The 18,444-nt window shown below is 42.4% G+C and overlaps 2 protein-coding genes across 5 annotated transcripts in view; one reads left to right on the top strand and one right to left on the bottom strand.

The window, feature by feature from the left end:
• Positions 1-2,315, bottom strand: part of ift70 (intraflagellar transport 70) — a 17,423-nt gene extending 15,108 nt beyond the window's left edge. For both annotated transcript variants that reach the window (XM_080511999.1, XM_080512000.1), the window contains exons 1-3: positions 2,147-2,315; positions 1,565-1,630; positions 886-1,095 (exon numbers count right to left, since the gene is read on the bottom strand). In XM_080511999.1, coding sequence (XP_080368125.1) covers positions 886-1,095; positions 1,565-1,630; positions 2,147-2,194 — 324 coding nt within the window. In that variant the 5' untranslated portion in view covers positions 2,195-2,315. The remainder of the gene's footprint in view (positions 1-885; positions 1,096-1,564; positions 1,631-2,146) is intronic.
• Positions 2,316-3,408: 1,093 nt separating this feature from the next.
• LOC308141496 (uncharacterized protein) lies at positions 3,409-14,956 on the top strand. Of its 3 annotated transcripts, none has more exons than XM_080511682.1 (4): positions 3,409-3,542; positions 10,673-10,828; positions 11,066-11,195; positions 13,583-14,956. In XM_080511682.1, exons 2-4 carry the CDS (start codon positions 10,687-10,689, stop codon positions 13,791-13,793), a joined length of 483 nt encoding a protein of 160 aa, XP_080367808.1. In that variant the 5' UTR covers positions 3,409-3,542; positions 10,673-10,686; the 3' UTR covers positions 13,794-14,956. The 3 variants fall into 3 exon arrangements, with proteins under 3 accessions (XP_080367808.1, XP_080367806.1, XP_080367807.1); XM_080511680.1 differs by having other exon boundaries at positions 10,673-10,831; XM_080511681.1 differs by lacking the exon at positions 3,409-3,542 and adding an exon at positions 8,798-8,938 and having other exon boundaries at positions 10,673-10,831.
• Positions 14,957-18,444: the final 3,488 nt, after the last annotated feature.

Genomic DNA, 18,444 nt, shown 5'->3' with positions numbered 1-18,444 from the left:
CATCCATCATCCATCCATTCATCATCCAGCCATCCATCCATCATCCATCCATCCATTCATCATCCATCCATCCATCCATCATCCATTCATCATCCATCCATCCATCCATTCATCATCCATCCATTATCCATCCATCCATCATCCATCCATCATCCATCCATCCATCCATCATCCATCCATCCATTCATCATCCATTCATCATCCAGCCATCCATCCATCATCCATCCATTCATCATCCATCCATCCATCCATCCACCAATCCATCCATTCATCATCCATCCATCCATCCATCATCCATTCATCATCCAGCCATCCATCCATCCATCCATCCATCATCCATTCATCATCCATCCATCCATTCATCATCCATCCATCCATCATCCATCCATCCATCCATCCATCCATCCATCATCCATCCATCCATCCATCCATCCATCCATCCATCCAGCTTATCCAGTTCAGGGTTGCGGGGTACTGGAGCTGATCCCAGCCTACTGTGGGCGGGGGCAGGGTTCACCTGGACAGGTCACAGGGTGGCTTCTTTCAGGTCCTCATAAAACTTCAATTCATTTTAATTCAACTTTATTTCTACGGCACCAAATGCAACACAGTCATTCCTCTGTGCTTTTAACAGAAAAGAAGAGAAAAACCCAGCGGCTCCACATGAGCAGCAGGTTTATTTGCCACTGTGGAAAGAAAAACTCCCTCTAACAGGAAGAAACCTTTGAAAACTCTGGCTACACATTTAGTTTAACTCGACTCCAACGTGTCAGAAAATAACAGACGTGGAACAATATAAGTACGTGTGTGTGTGTGTGTGTGTGTGTGTGTGTGTGTGTGTGTGTGTGTGTGTGTGTGTGTGTGTGTGTGTGTGTGTGTGTGTACCTTGGTGTGGCTCTTGGGGTTATCCAGGGCGAAGGCGGCCCTGGCGGCGTCAGCATAAGCTCCCGCCAGGTAGAGCGCCTGGGCGTAGTACAGCTTGTACTCCTCCACCTCGGGGTGGAGCTGGGTGAGCTGCTCGTAGCACTCCGAGGCGCCGCTGAAGTCCTGGATGTGGTAGTAACAGAAGCCCAGCAGAGAGAGTGCCGCCCTGGACTGAGAGACAGGAAGCACAGCCTCAGAGTCCACTGAGATCAACCACCAGAAAAGCAAAAACTGCTGGAGGAATATTTATCAATAATAATTATTGATGTACAGTATTTGGCACTGGGGTTGTATTTGCAGGTATTTTGTGTGCATTCATGGTTGATCTATTTCCTTTAGTTTATAAACCTTTTGAGCCTGTTTTTTTTTGTTTTTCAGTCATGCGCAGGTTTTTGTCATGAGGGTTTTTCAGATGTCTCATATTATTTCCATAATGCTATCAGAATTTAAAATTTTCTTACTTTGTTCTTTTTTTTCTTTTCTTTTATTTACAATGGGTGGTTTTGCCCTTTTCTGGTCTTTTTTTTGTCTCTCAGTAGATGTCCTTATTATTTTATGTCTACTTTGGATCAAGCTGGATCTTTTCCCCTCAGTTCGAATCCCTGTTTAATTAACTATGATGTTTTCATGAGACACTTACCTTGGTGTGTTTTTGAAGTTGTCCATTGAGGATGTGAATTGCTTCCACATACTGACTGTCTTGGATCTGGGAGAGAATTAGACAATGAGGGGTGAGATGGACTGTGGTGTCAGAGAGGAGGGCCACCCTGACCACTGCCTCCACGAAGGTCTGGATCAGAAACACTACTACAGCCACAGGAGAACCTGGAACTACTACTCTTCTTAGAATTACCTGCTTTTACTGTCAACGGCTATTTCCTTTTATATCCAACCAAAATGTATTGAACATTCGGGAACAATAATTAAACTCTAAATCAACAGAGTATTTTATTATTTATTCTGTTTGATCTATACAAGCATCACATTAACAGTAAAAAAAAAGAAGCAATATAATAAGTTTGCGGACTTTCCTGGTCATCCTAATTGAAGTTCAACCTTTTAATGCCGTGCGTGCGAGCGCGCGCGCGTGTGAAAGTGTGTGCGTGTGTGTTTTATTGAGCAGGAGACTGTAAAAGAAGCTTTCTGGACGGAGTTTACAACTCGACGATGCAGCGATGCTAAGCTAACAGGCTAACACCAAACCAAACGACAGCTTTCTCACCAGTTTGTAGATGGTAGCCGTGAATTCTCCGTCTTTTATGGTCGTCATGACTTCACGTGGAAGGCTTAAAACATCCAAACGACCCGCAGCGCCGTTTATTTACGGAATTTGGCATGTAGCGTGAAGCATTTAGCTTTTGTTTACAGGACGGAGCGAGAGCGTAGCAGCCGTTACCTGGCAACGGAGCAGAGCGGAAGTACGAGTTTTGACGGACGTGAATATCAGCCAATCAGAATGAATGATTATTAGCAGAGACCAGCCCCCTTACATTTAACGGTGTTCATTCATGAACGAGTTACAGACATAAGAAAGTTAATGAGATAAGATGTTATATTATATACTTTCTGAATAGTTTTCATTTTATGAGCTTTTCACCGTTTTTAAAATATGTTATCACATCTACATCTTCTTTAGATGAAGGTTCTCTGATGGTTTCTCCTCGTTCAATAGTTTGTAGTTCAGTTGTTTTGTTGATGTAAAGCTTATTTTATACATATATATACATTCCGGTTTTCTATTTGTGAGAAAATGTGCAGTAGTAGCAAATAAAGCATCTCTTGACTTTTTCTGTGCATTGATTTTTCATGTGATTTTTTTGCATGTTTTTGCTTCCTGTGGTCAGGTTACAGTTATATGTGTAGTTTATAGTCTATCTCTAATTTCAAGCTGTTTTGCATCTTTTTATTGTTGTCTTGTCTTTATTTGTGGTTGTTTAATTGAATTTTCTTTTAGTCTTTCTTTTTTCAAGTTCCTTTTTCTTGTATTGTTTTCATCTTTGAACAATTTCTGCTCTTTACAGTTTATTTATGCTGTGATATTTTTATATTGCTACTATTTAAATAAAATGTAATCAGTCCCATCTCTTTTATCTGCATTTCTTTCCCTTTATTTACACACTCCCGCCAGTTTCTTTCAGTTTTCAGCATAATGACATTTAGCTTTGGTGAGTTTTACTGCTGACTTGTGCAGGTTGGTGATAGTGAACTCATGTGGCTTCTCTCAGCCTCCTGTTGGTGTTGTGAGAGTTGGTTGCAGTGTGTGTCAGGTCGTTCTCTCACCCAGAGTGGGGAGCATGCACAGACCAGTGAAACGCACCAGTGATCTCATGTTTGAAGGATTCAGGACAAACCGAGGCCAGAACTCATGAAACCAGCAGAAGTGTTGGAGCTTTGCCTCAAACCCAAACCGCAGGGCGCCGACCAACACTGGGCCTCCATAATGACGGGCTGCTCCTGTGTGTGTGTGTGTGTGTGTGTGTGTGTGTGTTTGCATGTGCTTGCATGCTCGTGAGCACCAGGGTGTGTTCCTCTGGGCTCAGTCTGCAGACCTGTTGCTCACCTCGGTCAGAGCAGTGGAAAACTGTGCAGGAGAGGAGCTGCTACTCGATTACTTACAGGTATGGCCACAGATCTGGAACCGCTGGATCTATAGATTCTATTCTTTCACAGGTGGAGGGCTCAGAGTTATGTTTGCATCATTAGTTCTCCTCTCGCTTTACTTTTTAAGCTTTGTTGTTTTCAGTTTGCTTTATTTTTACTCAAAGCATCTTTACAGTAAAAGCGACAAAACGACGGTGTGTGTGTGTGTGTGCATGTGTGTGTGGGTGTGTGCGCATGTGTGTGTGTGTGTGTGTGCGTGTGCGCGCGTGCGTAATTAGATTTGTGTGCCTGTAATGAGAATTGTGTTACAGATTTGGATGTTTGTCAAAAAATGTGCATAACAAGAGTTTCAATTGAATTGAACACACACACACACACACACACACACACACACACACACACACACACACACTGTTGCGTCGAGTGACGTTAAGCCAGCCCACATCTGGCCCCGTGATGAGCCCACCGTGCGCACCAGGTGTTAATTTAGGGTGGAAGCAGCTTCCGGGGGAAAGTGATCAGCTGTTGGGAGCGTGAAGAGCGGAGCGGAAAAACAAAGTTGACTGCCGCGATCAAGGGATCGATCAAACTGGTGAGCTGCACGGAGGATCACTCACCAAATAAGACTGGAGACGACTGCCGGTAAGAAGCCGATACCCTGGCTTTCCACACGGACATTTGGTGCCGACGCTGCATGTTGCTTCGTGTGCGCTCAGAAATATGAACTTTTTCCAACGCGCTCGTTTCACTTTAGGTGTGGACAGTGGCTGATCCAGCCTAAATGTTATTTATCTCACCGCGGTGTTGTTGTTGTTTGGGTTGTAAAGAGCTGCTACATCAATGTGTATATACAATATGTGTAATCTATTGTTAAAGAAAATGAATTATTGTGATGAATTGCACTTGAGCCGCTGAAATGCACTTTAAAGAATGTCTTGTATATTTATATTACTTCAAATCTCATAATTATATTTTATACTGCTTAATGAATTAAATATCATGATTATTTAGGTTAAATGATTAATTGAGGAATAGGTAATAACTGGACTGAAATAGTTTGTATTTTAAAGTAAATGTATTTAATATATTGGATACTTGGTGAATTTACTATAATTGTTATGCCATATTTCTGAAATGCTGTTAATTGAAGTGTTTATTATATTTTGTATCGTTACACTGGTGTTTGTTTGTTTAAGGTTTTTCACCTGCACAAATAAATGAGGAAAAGAAATTAAAAGCCTCATCATTTGGGAGTGAATCCCAGCAGAAAACCTCCAGGAGTGTGAGAGGCGTGCACAAACAACGCCAGGACTTAACAGTGAAAAACCGCATCAAGCTGGTTGAAAAGCTACTCCCAAGACAAAGTACAGAAACTTCCGCTAAACTCCAAGATCACAGCTCATCAAAACACCATCCTACCAATGCTCCAACCAAACATAAAGAAATAAATAAAATAAAAAACTACCTACACTTCCAAAATGGCTGAGTTAAAGTCTCTGCAGCAGGTGAAAAGGGAGCGGACAACTGCCAAACAAAGATTTTCTCGATTGGCAAACTCAATCGTGAAGTCATGTCAGAAAATGTCAGCGGAAGACCTTATAGAAGCCTTCAGCAGAGTTACACAAGAAGCTGAAAAGGTAATGGAAGCAAATGATGAGTTGGAAACAACTTATGCTGAAATGGAGTCCGAAGATGTAACCGCCTCCAAAGAAGAAATAGAAATATGTGCGGACATTGAAAGGACAGTGAATGAGTGTGAGGCGAGACGCGAGGAAGTCGAGTCAATCATACAGAAAGTCCTGTGGAACAATTTTGGCTGCTCCGAGCTTTTCCTGGCATTAGAGGCAGCTGAAAGGGAAAACAAGCGCCTCTCAGCAACACAACCGAGTTTGAAGTTGGAGGTGTACGACCTTATGCTCAAGAACTTTGAAGGGCTTGTTAAGGCAGCAAAAGAATCCCTCCGCAAATGGAACCGCTGGACCCCAGATGCAGACCGGATGGACACGCAGCAGCGGTTAAGAGAATTGGAAGCTCACCTACCTGCATTGGTGTCGGAGAAGGCTGTTCTAATGCAGGCAAAGATGGAACAAGAAGAGCTAGCTGAAGCAGCTCCCCACTTCCAGGCACCTGGCATCAAATTGAGACCGACGGCGCTCCCAAAATTTGATGGGAATAAACGGAACTACTACTCCTGGAAAAAGGATTGGGAAGCACTCCAAATACAAGGAGAACGTACCGGCTCTAAGGAAGTGAGGAAGTTCCAGCTGTTGGACAGTCTTGAAGAAAAGGTGACGAGGGACCTTCGCCTGTCAACATATGGAACAGCAGATGAGATCTTCCGTGTCCTCGGGAACCGGTTTGGAAACAAAGCTGCCATTGCCTTGGAAATAGTTGAAGAACTACAGATGCTACCACCAGTGAAAAGTTACCAGTCGAGGAGGATCATTGACCTGATACAGGTAGTGGAGAAGGCTTTGCAGGACCTGAGCGAGTTGGGGAATACAGGTGCCCTGAAGAACCCACTCGTCACAAGAGCATTGGAGTGCAAGCTGCCAGAAGGCCTAAAGAAGGAATGGCTGGTTTATGCCTCTGAAGAGGAGGAGACGGCATCACTTGACGACAGGTTTGACAAGCTCCTTAAGTTTTTGAAAAGTCAGGAGAAGATTTACGAACAGCTGGAACAGTTACAGGATGATGATCCTGGCAGGCGAGAACCAAAGATCCCGGAAAAGCATGCCCGCACAAAGACCACCAAATCATCAACCCCCCAAGCTTGCGTTGTCTGTGGAGAGAGTGGTCACAGTAAAAAGTTGTACTTCTGCAAAAAATTCAAAACACTCAAAGTGGCAGAAAAGAAAGAAGCAGTAAGAAGACTTGGTGCATGTGGGAGGTGTTTGGAGGTCCACACTGACGATGAAGAGTGCAAGACCAACTTCTTGTGCACAAATGAGGGCTGCAAGGACGCTCAAATCCCAGGTCATCACTTCTACCTCTGTTTCAAGTCTGAGCGCAAAGGAGGTGAGCAGAAGTGGGGATCAAAGCCTAATCCAGCAAAAGGTGGAGGGAAAAGGTACACGGAGGCCCAAGAAGAATTCCTGACCAGGTTGCCACCCGAGTTAGCTCTGCAGTGTCGGAACGCCTTTTCCAACTCTGTGTCGAAGACATTCAGCTCAGCTGCACCTGAGCACAGTCTGCTGGCAGAAAATGGCCTCCATGAATTCCCAGTTATTATGATGATCCTGGAGGTAATCGCAAATGCCGGACAAAAGATCGGGACCTTGATAGATTTGGCATCTGACACTAATTACATTACTCATGAGGCTGCACGTGAGTTAAACCTAAGGAGCGAAGATGTGACTCTTGTAGTTCATGGTGTCGGAGGGATGCAAGCCGCAGTGGAGACAAAGCGCTACCTACTCAAGATCCGAGTCACAACCCCAAAGGGAACCTTGAGATCCCACCAGCTGGTTTGTTATGGGCTTGACAGCATTGCTGAGGTGAATCACTGCGTGTCACCCAAGAAACTGCAAAAGATATTTCCTGATGTTCCCCTCCATGAACTGGTCCGCCCCACACAAATAAAGCTCCTCATTAGTCACAAGGAAGGCCAACTTGTCCCTCAAAAAGTGCGATCCGTTGGAGATCTCGTCCTGTGGGACGGTCCCCTTGGAAAAACAGTGGGCGGCTGCCATCCAGATCTTCTTGAAGAAACAACCGTCACAGCTCATGACTCCAGGACGCATTTCGCACGCTCACTGCGGACAGCCTGTGAACCCAGGTGTGGTGGATGTCAATGCGGAAACTGTCAACCTGGGGGGAAGGAAATGACCCTTTCTGAAGAGCGCAGAGTACTGGAGCAGGATGCATATGTGGATGACATTCTTGCCTCTCACAACGACCAGAGCCAACTTGAGCAGAAAATATCCAATATTGAGCAAATGCTAAAGGCCGGAGGTTTTCACCTAAAGCCATGGATGTACTCGGGCCAAAGTGGGAGGTCAACAAGCGGAAAGGAGGAGAAGAATGAGCCCTCGATGATGGTCCTTCCGAACCAACTCTCTGAGGAGGACAATAAAGCCCTGGGTCTTGGTTATCACCCTGAAGACAACAAGCTTCACTTGATGGTAGCTGTGAACTTTTCTAAAAAGAAAAAGAAGATGAGGTTGGGAGAAAACCTTTCAAAAGATGAAGTAAGGGCACAGACACCAAATCCGCTCACCCGAAGACAGCTTCTAAGTCAAGTCTCCGGACTGTATGATCCCCTTGGTCTTGTGATTCCAGTTAAACAGATGGGAGCCATCCTGGTGAGGAGATCCTTTCAAGAAGTGAAGAGCAAGGATGGCCCATCCCAGGATACGTGGGACAAACCTCTATCTGAGGGCCTGCGAGAAGATGCCATGAGTCTGCTTGAAGATTACGCTGAGCTCAGCCAGTTGCGATTCACCAGATCCCTGACACCACCTGACCTGAGCGGCAAGCCCTGTGGCATCACCTTCTCTGACGGCAGTGAAAATTCTTGCGGCGCAATGGTCTGGAGGGCAGCAAAGAAGCTTCTCCGTGTCAAAGCCGAAGGGAGGTCAAAGTGGGAGGCAGCTCCGTCAGTTGGCGTTGTTACTGCAAACGAGAGAGAAGATGCCTTCCGAGACCTCTGCCTGGCAGCACAAGAAGAGCTAGCTTTCCCCAGCACCACAACAAATAGGCTGGTTGTATACCAAGATGCAGCCAGTGGATTGATGATGTGTGGAGGCAGGATTCAGCACTTCAAAGAAGACTGCTCCATTGTCCCACTAATTCCTTTCGATGCCCGGCTTGGGACTCTACTGGCTCGCCACAGTCATCAGAAAGGGCATAAAGGGGTTGATGGAACTCTGGTCAGGATGCGGCAGAAAGCCTGGGTTGTGCAAGGGAGAAGATTGGCTCAATGAGTGGTCAACCAGTGTGTCCACCGCAGAAAGGCAAGGGCTCGGGTCTGTCAGCAAGTAATGGCCAATGTGTTCCAGTGCAGCAACAAAGGTCAACATCCCATGACCAAAGGGGGAGTTCTATTCTGTTGTGCTGCGAAGAGATGTCAGGCGGCTCATCATCCTTCTGCCTATAGAGGAGCAGTGACTCCTTTCAATAATAAAGTTCGCCTCGAAGTTCTGCAACCTGCCTGTATGAATACAGGAAGGTTGAGTGGGAGGTGTTGCGTCGAGTGACGTTAAGCCAGCCCACATCTGGCCCCGTGATGAGCCCACCGTGCGCACCAGGTGTTAATTTAGGGTGGAAGCAGCTTCCGGGGGAAAGTGATCAGCTGTTGGGAGCGTGAAGAGCGGAGCGGAAAAACAAAGTTGACTGCCGCGATCAAGGGATCGATCAAACTGGTGAGCTGCACGGAGGATCACTCACCAAATAAGACTGGAGACGACTGCCGGTAAGAAGCCGATACCCTGGCTTTCCACACGGACATTTGGTGCCGACGCTGCATGTTGCTTCGTGTGCGCTCAGAAATATGAACTTTTTCCAACGCGCTCGTTTCACTTTAGGTGTGGACAGTGGCTGATCCAGCCTAAATGTTATTTATCTCACCGCGGTGTTGTTGTTGTTTGGGTTGTAAAGAGCTGCTACATCAATGTGTATATACAATATGTGTAATCTATTGTTAAAGAAAATGAATTATTGTGATGAATTGCACTTGAGCCGCTGAAATGCACTTTAAAGAATGTCTTGTATATTTATATTACTTCAAATCTCATAATTATATTTTATACTGCTTAATGAATTAAATATCATGATTATTTAGGTTAAATGATTAATTGAGGAATAGGTAATAACTGGACTGAAATAGTTTGTATTTTAAAGTAAATGTATTTAATATATTGGATACTTGGTGAATTTACTATAATTGTTATGCCATATTTCTGAAATGCTGTTAATTGAAGTGTTTATTATATTTTGTATCGTTACACTGGTGTTTGTTTGTTTAAGGTTTTTCACCTGCACAAATAAATGAGGAAAAGAAATTAAAAGCCTCATCATTTGGGAGTGAATCCCAGCAGAAAACCTCCAGGAGTGTGAGAGGCGTGCACAAACAACGCCAGGACTTAACACACACACACACACACACACACACACACACACACACACACACACACACACACACACACACGGTGGCATGCTGCAGATGAAACTGAACGTGGCTCATCATTAATGTGCAGCATGAATTTCAATCAGGCGTCTGCCATGAAATATTGAACGTGTGACGACGCCTGATTCTTCACCCTGAAACATCTGATAAGATAAGATAAGATAAGATAAGATAAGATAAGATAAGATAAGATAAGATATGCCTTTATTAATCTCACAGTGGAGAAATTTACTCGTACATTCAGCTCTTAAGGACTCATGAGGAAAGGAAAGACAAGGAATGTGCAAACAGTTAGTAAGAATAGAGGTATCTTATATACAATGACTATCAAATAGGACTAAAAATAAGATAAAAATCACAATCTATAATAAAGTATAATAAGTTCTAAAGTAAAATATACAATAGGATGAGATACAAGGAGAATAAACTATGATGGGGCGGGTCATTATCTGATCAAGTTTCAACTTCAGTCAAACCTGCTGCAGCGGCGTGACTTCATATCGTGACAATTATTTTAAAATAATTATATATATATATATAATATAGCACAATAGCAACAGAAACATTTTAAATTAAAGTAGTGGATGTCATATTTATAAAGGTAAATACATTATAAAATATGCAGCCAAGATACAACAGTTCTTTTAGTTTTTATTGTTAGACATCTTGAAAGAACTTGTAGCTATGAAGTGCAACTCTGTTCAGCCATATTCAAACAACAGACATAATAGGACATATTCCAAACGGAGCGAGAAAACTACCTAAAATAAAAACCTCATCGCAAGCTCTTTGGTTTCATGACAGAAACAAACAACAGGACCAACTGGTGGCCCTCCAGGAAAAGGACATCGGTTTCAGGGTTTCTGCCATCGCCGTGTAAACAAGACTGTTTTCTAAATGTTCCCGTGTAAATGTGAAACTTTTTTGAAATTAAAAGTCAAAAATGAAATGATGTGTTGTGGTGTAGGTGGACCAATGAGATGCCTACAGGTCTCTCTCTCTTGCTGTGTGTGTGTTCAGGTGCTGGTTGGATCATGGCCTCCAGACTGAGCGTACTGCTGATCCTGGTCTTCACAGTGTCCACCGTGCTGGCCCAGAGGAGACGGCCCACCTCCTCCTCCACCTCCTCCTCCTCCTCCACCTCCTCCTCCACCGACGAGTGGAACTACAGGGATGGTTGTGAGTGTAGATAGTTTTGCTTTTCTATCAGATGGACCCTCATTGGGCTTCCCGTGGTGTAAAGATGTGATTCACGTTGCCCACTCCTGGTTGTATGTATGTATGTATGGAGGAAGGTAGGACGTACTGGTTCCCAGCACGCTTCTCCCTCCAGTTTACCCTCAGAAAGATTCCATCAACCTGCTTTCTGACCTCTGATTGACCGATGGTGTCTGCCGGTTGTGTCCTTTCCAGCCGAGAGGGTCAACATGCGCAACGTGGCCAACCTGACGCAGGTTCTGGACAACTGGAGGTTCGACATCCTGAACCAGATGAAAGGCCTCCTGCAGAACGACCACCAGTCCCTGCTGCCCGACTACGCCAGGTCAGAGGGGGCGGGGTGTGTGTGTGTGTGTGTGTGTGTGTGGGGGGGGGGGGGGGGGGGGGGGGGGGGGGGGGGAGGTGTTGTTCACATGGAGTCATAATATCAAGCATTAGTTCATTTTCAGTGGCAATGTTGGTCTTCTTGTTCTTATTGCAGCTGCTGCTGACATTATGGGGCGAGAACTGTGGTCTCCTGCTCCTCCTCCTCCTCCTGCTCCTCCTCCTCCTCCTCCTCCTCCTCCCCCTGCTCCTCCTCCTCTGGTTCTGCATGAAGTCAATGTGTTGCATGAAACTGCAGCTCCAACTACCATTTAAAGGTCCAAATAGAAATGTGTTGCTATGGAGGATGAAGAGTTGTCCATGGTTAAGTCCATGGTTCCTGCCCACTTCCTGCCTCAGGCTGGACGCTGCTGTGGTCCAGCAGTGAAAATAAGCAGCAGCCATTTAAATACTTTGCTTCCTTTGTTTACATTCAATTCTCCTTCTCTCTCAGTTTTCTGTTCCTGATCTGAGCTGCTTGTATTCACTTTCTGTCTCTTTCTGTAGAGTATCGTCCTCCTCTAATCCAAATCATAGAGCATCTTCCTCCTCTAACACCAGATTATAGAGCATCTTCCTCCTCTAACACCAGATTATAGAGCATCTTCCTCCTCTAACACCAGATTATAGAGCATCTTCCTCCTCTAATCCAGATCATAGAGCATCTTCCTCCTCTAACACCAGATTATAGAGCATCTTCCTCCTCTAATCCAAATCATAGAGCATCTTCCTCCTCTAGCACCAGATTATAGAGCATCTTCCTCCTCTAACACCAGATTATAGAGCATCTTCCTCCTCTAATCCAAATCATAGAGCATCTTCCTCCTCTAACACCAGATTATAGAGCATCTTCCTCCTCTAACACCAGATTATAGAGCATCTTCCTCCTCTAATCCAAATCATAGAGCATCTTCCTCCTCTAATCCAAATCATAGAGCATCTTCCTCCTCTAACACCAGATTATAGAGCATCTTCCTCCTCTAACACCAGATTATAGAGCATCTTCCTCCTCTAACACCAGATTATAGAGCATCTTCCTCCTCTAATCCAGATCATAGAGCATCTTCCTCCTCTAACACCAGATTATAGAGCATCTTCCTCCTCTAATCCAAATCATAGAGCATCTTCCTCCTCTAACACCAGATTATAGAGCATCTTCCTCCTCTAACACCAGATTATAGAGCATCTTCCTCCTCTAATCCAAATCATAGAGCATCTTCCTCCTCTAACACCAGATTATAGAGCATCTTCCTCCTCTAACACCAGATTATAGAGCATCTTCCACCTCTAACACCAGATCATAGAGCATCTTCCTCCTCTAACACCAGATTATAGAGCATCCTCCTCCTCTAATCCAAATCATAGAGCATCTTCCTCCTCTAACACCAGATTATAGAGCATCTTCCTCCTCTAACACCAGACTATAGAGCATCTTCCACCTCTAACACCAGATCATAGAGCATCTTCCTCCTCTAACACCAGATTATAGAGCATCTTCCTCCTCTAATCCAAATCATAGAGCATCTTCCTCCTCTAACACCAGATTATAGAGCATGTTCCTCCTCTAACACCAGATTATAGAGCATCTTCCACCTCTAACACCAGATCATAGAGCATCTTCCTCCTCTAACACCAGATTATAGAGCATCTTCCTCCTCTAATCCAAATCATAGAGCATCTCCCTCCTCTAACACCAGATTATAGAGCATCTTCCTCCTCTAACACCAGATTATAGAGCATCTTCCTCCTCTAACACCAGATTATAGAGCATCACCCTCCTCTAACATCAGATTATAGAGCATCTTCCTCCTCTAACACCAGATTATAGAGCATCTCCCTCCTCTAACATCAGATTATAGAGCATCTCCCTCCTCTAACATCAGATTATAGAGCATCTTCCTCCTCTAACACCAGATTATAGAGCATCTCCCTCCTCTAACATCAGATTATAGAGCATCTCCCTCCTCTAACATCAGATTATAGAGCATCTCCCTCCTCTAACATCAGATTATAGAGCATCTCCCTCCTCTGACATCAGATGAACCTAATGAGTGAATCAGTCATTATCAATCCTGAGTAACTAGTTACTTTATATTCTAGGACAGTAACTCCAAGGTCTTTTCCCATGAATTGGAATCACTCACTCTATTTTCTCTATAAAAGCAAATTGGAATGACTGTAATGTATTTAAAAATGTCTTTCTTTTAATAAAAAAAAAAAAGAAAAAGGAATCACTCACTCGAGTTCAGCTGCTGAGGAATAATCATTCACCTCCTCAAACTAAAGTTGAAAGGTTTCGTGAGGTTGAGGAAGAGCGGCGGTTTGTGAAAAGTGTGTCCTGCTCTTCAGGATCCAGCCGCTCGCCGAGGCGCTGGACGACCTCTACAAGGAGTTCAACGCCCTCAAGGCTCACCTGGGCGACCTGACGGAGAAGTTCACCGCCATCGAGACTTACATCGACGAGCAGAAGGCCGGCGGCGCCACCAACACCGCGGTTCCGGTGCAGCGGCAGCCTGGTGGGAGGAGGGTGGTGAAGAAGAAGGCCACAACTTCTTCCTAACCTGAAGAATTGTTGGTGCTGAGCTTCTGCATGGCCTCTCGCTCTCAGCTGAACACACGTTAGATGGGTAGAAAACACTTATTCAAACACGTGTGAACTTGCTTCTCATTTGCAATTTATCGATCGCTGGTCAATCCATGCAAACCAAGCAAATCCACTCCTGCCTCCACGAACAGCTACTTCTACGTTTAAGGCTGTTTTACCTGGCGCATTCATATTTCAATCTATTTCAGGGTTTGCAGCCTTTCACGGGAGAAATTGGTCAAGGTAAACTTTTACTTTAGGATCCGCTAAATAAGTGATTTTTTTAAAAAACAAAAATACTAAAATAATCTTTGAATAAAAACACTTTACTTGGATTTAGTAATGGTAAACAATACATCTATACTAAATTGAGTGAACAGTATGATTGTAGTCTTGCAATACCACTTTGTAACTCAAGGTGGTGCCGCATCTCTCCTGTGATCAATCCAACAGGACGACTGGTGAGTCGTGAATATTTATTCAAAAGAACATGCTATATTGTTTGTTAAGATAAAAAAAAAAAAAAATTATCTAAAATAATAAACACGTCATGGGTGTGCAGAGGTAATCCGTTGACGGTAACAAGGTGGATCATCAACTCAAGAACAATCAGGTGACGACACAGGTTCTACCTGCAAACAAGAATTCTAAAGCCTTAGACTGAGGTCAATGGCTCACTACTGCCCCCTCATGGACAATAGCAGCATTGCGGAAACTTATAGGTGAATCTTATTTCTCTTGATTAAATCAAATCACTTATTATGAGCAATGACTTGGAAAACATGACCTGATGTAAAACTTTAATTCAGGAGTCTGTCATGAGGCCTGGGGGCGTCGATATCAATGCAATTAGTGATTCTTTGGACAGACGCTGGGAGGAGTGAACTCTAAGAGTAAAACTTTGTACGCACCAGAGTTGATTCTCAGACAAAATAAATAAAGTAGGAACTTGAGTCCCGACTCACATTAGAGCAAGGCATGCACACCTGATGGACCGACCACCTGCAGGTGAAACCAAATACAACACGTTTTAGAGGATTTTGAAAGCTTTTCACAGATTTCTGGGTGATATTCACTGCTTGAGTCTGTCTCCTTCCTGCTTGCTGGATTATGAGCTGCGAATAAACTACCTTATTGCATCCAGTCGTCCGTTCAGTGGTTGTTTCTTCAGAATTGAGTTTAGTTTGACGTGAAATGAGAAGAGCAGCACAAGTATGAGCTGGCCTGAATCCACCTGCACCGGGAACTGCATCAGACCAGACTGGAACCTCCTTACACTTCCCAGGCAAACGGCAAGGAAAGACCGAAAGAAGTCATTGTCTGGTGATGATATCTGCCCCGTTTCTGGGGCTTTTATATCCCCAGAAGGAAACTCTTCTCAGGGTACGCCAAGTGCTTTAAATATGTGGCCTAATAAAATTAAGCACAAAGATTTGTGAGCATGAAATATAATCCATGTAAGGCTTCAAATCTTGCAACAAAAAGGAAAAACACAAAATTCAACCGGGTCCCTGAGCTCTGACCCAAATGTATATTACGTCAGAGGCACTGAGAGGAACAGCGGTAATCCCAAACATGTACTGTAGCATACTGGGTGTAATCTGCTGCTGCTCTCAATTCTCTCCGGCTGTGGCGACGCAGTGGGACGGACCGTCCTCCAGGTGAGGGACAAGGACAGGGTTCAGTGCTGCAAACAGCTGGCGATCACTGCCACTCTTTAGATCAGGCTGAAGGTTCTGGGGGTCAACTCTCCTCCACAAGGGTTTCATCAGACCGTTCAGTTCCACCATGTTCAGAGGCCTGGAGGTCGAATTAGGAGCAAAACCCAACAAGAGTCAACGTAGTTATTGAGCGGGTTCAGGTCGGAACGTTTGAAGTGAACACACGTCGTTTTGGAGTTTTGTTTCAGAAGAGTTGTTAAAATCAACATCCTTCAAAACAATGTTGTTAGAAATGACATCATTAAAAACTACGTCCTTAAAAACATCATCCTTACAAACAACGTCCTTAAAAACTACACCCTTAAAAACAACGTCATTAAAAAAAGTCATTAAAAACTACGTCATTAAAACTATGTTCTGAAGGAATATAGAAGCTAAACATTTGTTTTCTGTGTAACAACTGAACATATTGCATTCAGTTGTGTTTCTACACAGCTGGAGTTTCTCCCACTGCTCAAGTTGGGAAAACACAACTATAAATCCATGTTCAGGACATTCCAAGTTGGTTGGCGACGTCTCCTCAGAGCTCCACTTGAAAAAACATGGTAAAGGTAAGATTGGATCGACAGATAAGAGGTCAGAGGTCACTTTGTCCCACAGAACGTCAAGCTCTGAGAAGAACCAGTTTGAAGCAGTTTGGAGACAGACAAAGGAATAACAACTTCACCATAGCAACGCATACATCACGAGGAACTGACCAATGTGAGTGAAGTTAGTGTATGCAAGGTATAAATATGAACCACGCGTTGCAGTTGTGCCCTTCTTCACTGCTAACCCGGGCTACACGCTGTGGGTCCGAGCTCGTATCTCTGATATATGCATTTTGTAGCATTCTATATGTATTATGTAATCTGATATATCCATTTTTGTAATCTCTTGTTAGTGTGACTATTAAATTCACTATTGAAGAAATTAACTCTGTTTCTGCCTCTCCTGGATCAAACGAACACGCAGGAATTCAGGGGAACACAGGAATGAATTCCAACAGTCCTTAAAAACTATATCATTAAACCTCCGTCCTTAAGAACTACGTCCTTAAAACATCCTTGAAAAAAATCATTAAAAAGTCCTTAAAAACTATGTCCTTATCGACTATGTCCTTAAAAACAACACCCTTAAAACAACGTCCTTAAAAAGTCATTAAAAACTACATCATAAAGAACTACATCATTAAAAACTATATAATTGAAAGCGACATCCTTAAAAACTGTGTCCTTAAAAACTACGTCCTTAAAAAAAGTTGTTGAAAAAGTCATTAAAAACTACGTGCTTAAAAACAACGTGCTTAAAACTGCGTCCTTTAAAACCTTGTTAAAAACAGCATCCTTGAGAAAGTCATTAAAAACTACATCATTAAAAACATCGTCATTAAAAACTACCTCCTTAAAAACTTTGTCCTTAAAAACAACTTCCTAAAAAACAGCATCCTTAAAGTCATTAAAAACTATGACATTAATAACTAAGTCCTTAAAAAAAGTTGTTAAAAACATCATTAAGAACTACATCATTAAACACCACGGCATTGAAAACTACATCATTAAAAACTACATAATTAAAATTACGTCCTTAAAAACTACATCCTACCTTAAAAACTACGTCATTAAAACTATGTCCTTAAAAACAACATCCTTAAAAACTACACCCCTAAAAACAATGTCCTTAAAAATAACATCCTCAAAAACTACGTTCTTAAAAACAACGTAATTAAAAGCTACATCCATAAAAACTACGTCCTTAAAAACAACATCCTTAAAAACAAGTCATTAAAAACTATGCTATTAAAACTTTGTCCTTAAAAACTACACCATTAAAACTGCGTCCTTAAAAACTACGTCCTTCAAAACAAGTCATTAAAAACTATGCTATTAAAACTATGTTCTTAAAAAGGACACCATTAAAACTACGTCCTTAAACACTATGCGATTAAAACTATGTCCTTAAAAACTACACCAATAAAACTACGTCCTTAAACACTATGCAATTAAAACTATGTCCATAAAAACTACACCATTAAAACTACGTCCTTAAACACTATGCTATTAAAACTATGTCCTTAAAAACTACACCATTAAAACTACGTCCTTAAACACTATGCTATTAAAACTATGTCCTTAAAAACTACACCATTAAAACTACGTCCTTAAACACTATGCTATTAAAACTATGTCCTTAAAAACTACACCATTAAAACTACGTCCTTAAACACTATGCTATTAAAACTATGTCCTTAAAAACTACACCATTAAAACTACGTCCTTAAACACTATGCTATTAAAACTATGTCCTTAAAAACTACACCATTAAAACTACGTCCTTAAACACTATGCTATTAAAACTATGTCCTTAAAAACTACACCATTAAAACTATGTCCTTAAAAACTACACCATTAAAAACGACGTCCTTCAAAACAAGTCATTAAAAACTATGCTATTAAAACTATGTCCTTAAAAACTACACCATTAAAACTACGTCATTAAAAACTACACCATTAAAACTATGTTCTTAAAAGCTATGCTATTAAAACTATGTCCTTAAAAATTATGCTATTAAAACTATGTCCTTAAAAACTACACCATTAAAACGGCGTCCTTAAAAACAACATCCTTAAAAACAGCACCCTTAAAAACAACGTCCTTAAAAAAAGTTGTTAAAAAGGCATTAAAACTACATCATTAAAAACTGCGTCCTTAAAAACTGTGTGCTTAAAAACTGTGTCCTTAAAAAAAGTTGTTAAAAAAGTCATTAAAAACTACGTGCTTAAAAAGTGCGTCCTTTAAAACAACTTTCTTAAAAACAACTTCCTTAAAAACATCTGTCATTAAAAAGGTCATTTAAAAACAATGCCTTAGAAAAAAAAGACGTCCTTGGAAAAAAAGTCATTAAAAACGACACCACCAAACACTAC

This window comes from Blennius ocellaris (assembly GCF_963422515.1).
Source record: "Blennius ocellaris genome assembly, chromosome: 16".
Lineage (NCBI taxonomy): Eukaryota > Metazoa > Chordata > Actinopteri > Blenniiformes > Blenniidae > Blennius > Blennius ocellaris.
Note: the sequence above shows the minus strand (reverse complement) of the source record. Positions and strands in the feature narration are given on the sequence as shown.

What these genes read in the sequence shown, in the direction of transcription:
- LOC308141496 (XM_080511680.1), top strand. Translation starts at nt 10,687, where the DNA reads ATGGCCTCCAGACTGAGCGTACTGCTGATCCTGGTCTTCACAGTGTCC. An exon ending in GTGGAACTACAGGGATGGTT is followed by an intron (nt 10,832 to 11,065) that starts GTGAGTGTAGAT and finishes TGTCCTTTCCAG; the next exon opens with CCGAGAGGGTCAACATGCGC. An exon ending in CTGCTGCCCGACTACGCCAG is followed by an intron (nt 11,196 to 13,582) that starts GTCAGAGGGGGC and finishes CCTGCTCTTCAG; the next exon opens with GATCCAGCCGCTCGCCGAGG.